Raw genomic sequence first — 4022 nt, 5'->3', positions numbered from 1 at the left:
CCCCCCCCCCCCCCCCCCGTCTCCTCCCTCACCCCTGCATCAAGGCATCATAGGAAATGGGCTCTGAAAAGCTAGTTCATGCACCTGGGATAAATCTTGGTGCCATTGCCAGGCACCCCCCTCCAACAGATCGAGCCACATAACTGTTCACCTATATTTAGAGGGCCTGGTGCAGTCCCATGCAGGTTCCCCAGCTGTCAGTCCCTGATCTCCCACTAGCTTGGGTCAGCGGTCTCTGTGGTTTCCCCCATCGTTTTAAAGGAAAATAAAGGAAATTTTACTTTTAAACAATTTTTTTTTCGAGACAGGGTTTCTCTGTGGTTTTGGAGCCTGTCCTGGAACTAGCTCTTGTAGACCAGGCTGGTCTCGAACTCACAGAGATCCGCCTGCCACTGCCTCCCAAGTGCTGGGATTAAAGGCGTGCGCCACCACTGCCCAGCTGCCCAGCTCACTTTTAAACAAATTAAAGCAGGCTGTATACAAACGAGATGGATGTGCCTGTTTACTTTTTATAAAACTCTTCTTAAGAAACAGCAATCCTCAAGGTAAAACATGTTAGCGTTAGACAGTGCAAAGATAAAACTCTTATGTTTCTATGCAGAAGGATGACATAATTAATCCATATGAGTCTATAAGAGAAAATCTTTGTATGTATAATATAATAAAAGAGTACAGTCCAGAGAAAACAGTAGTCTTGAATCAGAGGCACGCTGTTTCAGGACCGTTCTTTGGCATTGTGTGGTGCGCACAGTATAGAGTTGCAGTGACATCAAGTGGTGCAGCACAGGCCAGCACTGCTGGAAACACCTCAGGTTCAGTCCATTGCACTTTGGATGTTGAGTTAATGGTTGGGCACCGTGTGTTTGGGAACTTTGACTATTTGCACATTTTCTGTGACCTCTCAGTTCAATTACGTGGCCACCATGTGGTGTAGCATCCCAGGATCTAAGCAGCTGCCTTAGGAGATGAAGATTCTCTCTTTATACTGCTCCTATTTTAATGAACAAGGTGATAGGTAAGCCTCATGTACTTTTTTACACAAGCAATACCTAGAGTCAACTACTATGGCTTATACAAGCCTCTTCCCCTAGTAACTGTACCATAGTGTGGTATGCCAGTCTAGCCTTCCTGTTCTTTCCTGACTTGAGTCCTGTAACAATCCCTCCATTAGAACTCTTCCCACTGTGTGAAAAATTCTGCTCTTCTGTGGTCTCCCTCAATATAGCTAGCTGTATTTGTGCGTGTTTGTTTTCCAATTGCCCAAAGAATTTTCTTTCAACCTTGCTGTGATTTGTGTGAATTTTTGTCTGTTTCCTATATTGAGACGTTGTGTGAATTTTGCTTTTTTCACTTTTACACATAGACTTTATTAGCTATTTTCTTTCTTTCTCTCATTCCTTATTCCTTCTATTGTGTCCTTTGGTTGCTAGCAGCTCCATTCTCATCTGCTTGCCTTTTTCATTCTTTGTGGGTTTTTTTTAGCCTTTTCCTCCTCAATATATTTTGTATCTAATTGGTATAGATTTTGGTATTTCTCACAATATTTTATACAATATTATTATTTTATTTGTTGTGGTTTTACAATAAAGGCTAACATAGCTCAGGTTAGCCTCAAGTTCAGTACATTGCTGAGCATGACCTTGAATTTCTAGCCTTTGTGAGGCCACATGATTGGCTTCATGTGTGTGTGTTTGTGTGTTTGTGTCTGTGTGTGTGCACGCGCACACTGTATGCATGTATGTGTTTGTGCATTTTAAGACATTGTAGCTTAGGGTTACCTGGAACTCAGTACAAGGAGAATGACTTCTAAGTTGCAGAAACCCTTCTGCCTCAGTCACTAAGTTCTAGAATAATAAACATGCCTCATCATACCCAGATCATGTTATTTATATTTAATAGTCTGTATTTTATTTGCAGCACTAGATTGGTCACTTCTTATAATTATTCTTTTTTTATAATTATTTGAGGATCAAACCTAGAGCCTTATGCATTCTAGGCAAGCACTCTACTACCAAGTTATATGCTCCAGCCTTCAGATTCATTATTTAAAGAGGGCATCTTCACTTATTGGTGTGAATGTTCCTGACTCTGAATCTTGTATACACATGTGCCTGTATACCCTTGGTTGTGTTAATTAACAAGGAAAACAAATTTCCTCTGGGCTCTGGGGATATACATAGAGTTCTAACTTCTTGCTTGTATGTTCTGTGCATACACATACATGAGAGGAGAGACTCCTCATAGAAGAGAAATCTGTGAGGAATAGATTTTCTTTATCTGTCCATGTCAGGCTGTTAAGGATTATGGAGTATTTATTTTATCTGGCAGCTTGAAATGCAATTTAGGAGTTGCATTGGGACTATATTTATGTATCCCAAGAAATGTTTCATTTTTAGATATAAATGAAAGACACTTCAGATAGATTTACAGTTGTTGTGTGTACTTTTATTAGCCTAAAAGCCCAGTTCCCCCACTGTGAACAGCCTAAGTTAGTGACTGGGTTAATTACCTAGTATGGCTTATAGACACTTCTCCAGATACCTTGGAAGAGTTTTTGGAGTTAAGAACTGGGTTTGATGTTAAGTGTCCTCCCGCAAAGTACCAATTACATTTAAGTGCTTGGAAAATATTAATTGAAAAGGTAAATGAACTCTGTACTCTACTGTATTTGTTAAAGGAATATATTTTCTTTGCCTTATATGTTTGCAACATAGTTGATATGATTTCTGTGACTAAAACTCCACATGCCAAATTTTTTTTAAAATTATTTATTTTTATTTTATGTGCATTGTTGTTTTGCCTGCATGTGTCTGGGTGAGGGTGTCAGGTACCCTGGAACTGGAGTTACAGACAGTTGTGAGTGCCATGTGGGTGTTAGGAATTGAACCTGGCTCCTCTGGAAAGAGCAGTCATCTCTTCAGCCCCAACACCAAACTTTTTATAAGACAACAGAGAGGCCACGCTTTCTCTAAAGCACACACTTTGCACTTCCTGTGATGAGTAGCTTATGTTTTTCTGGACTGTCTGTTTTTTTTTTTAAATATTGGTAGCAACTGTTTCTTATCTTTCTTGCCTTTTTCTTCAAATCACCTTGTGTTCAACAAAAGCTTTCTTGAGAATATTCTTAACACTAATATATGTATTTTTTTGTTCTACCATAACAGTGTGATTGTGCTTGTGATAGCCCCTACAAGCCAGTGTTCTAGTGTATGTGACATTGCTTTTATTTATACTTTTTCATTGCTTGAGATAGAACCCAGGGCCTCACACATTAGAAAAGCACTGTTGCCCAGCTCTCCCACCAATTCATGTGTTCTCAGAACCCCTTTCTTCTTCCTGGGTGGTTTCATAAATCTTGTAAAGACTTTTCTTCCTGAAAGTTCCTTGTATGTATTCCATAGATTTAAGTTAGGGCAGTGGTAATGTTAACAATAAAGCATTTAAAGTTGCTGCACAGGGATAGAAATATAGGCAGGCCTGAAAGGAATGCCCAAATCACCTAACCTCATGTTTAATGTGCTGCTGCATTGGTCTGACCATGATAGCATCTCCAGAGGGCAGAGGATATTGCAAAGGTCTTTCTCTTCCTCTCTGCTTCAGTACCTTCATCCCTACATCATTCTCTCCTTCCTTCTTTGTTTTTCTTTTGTTTGTTTGGATTTATTTATTTATTAAAAATCTCCACCTCCTCCCCTTCTCCCATTTCCCTACTTTTTCCTCCTCCCCTTCCCTCTCCAGTCCTGCTAACAGTCAGGGTTCCCTGCCCTGTGGGAAGTCCAAGGTCCTCCCTGCTCCATCTAGGTCTAGGAAGGTGAGCATCCATTGTTTGGATTTTTAAAAATATTTATTTATTTATTTATTTATTTATTTATTTATTTATTTATTTATTTATTTATTATGTATACAATGTTCTGTCTGTGTGTATGTCTGAAGGCCAGAAGAGGGCACCAGACCTCTTTACAGATGGTTGTGAGCCATCATGTGGTTGCTGGGAATTGAACTCAGGACCTTTGGAAGAGCAG

The 4022-nt window shown here is 39.7% G+C and overlaps 1 protein-coding gene across 6 annotated transcripts in view; it reads left to right on the top strand.

Moving 5' to 3' along the window:
- The window catches only part of Unc13b (unc-13 homolog B), a 187830-nt gene that overhangs the window by 46586 nt on the left and 137222 nt on the right, over nucleotides 1–4022 (top strand). The window contains exon 1 of one of the 6 annotated variants that reach the window (XM_050155894.1): nucleotides 811–1015. The exons of the other annotated variants lie outside the window; for them this stretch is intronic. Coding sequence (XP_050011851.1) covers nucleotides 966–1015 — 50 coding nt within the window. The 5' untranslated portion in view covers nucleotides 811–965. Of the gene's footprint in view, nucleotides 1–810; nucleotides 1016–4022 lie in introns of those variants that run through there. 6 annotated transcript variants of the gene reach the window in all.

Source organism: Alexandromys fortis, unplaced genomic scaffold (assembly GCF_014885135.2).
Source record: "Alexandromys fortis isolate MF-2015 unplaced genomic scaffold, M_Fortis_MF-2015_v1.1 scaffold_92, whole genome shotgun sequence".
Classification (NCBI taxonomy): domain Eukaryota; kingdom Metazoa; phylum Chordata; class Mammalia; order Rodentia; family Cricetidae; genus Alexandromys; species Alexandromys fortis.
Note: the sequence above shows the minus strand (reverse complement) of the source record. Positions and strands in the feature narration are given on the sequence as shown.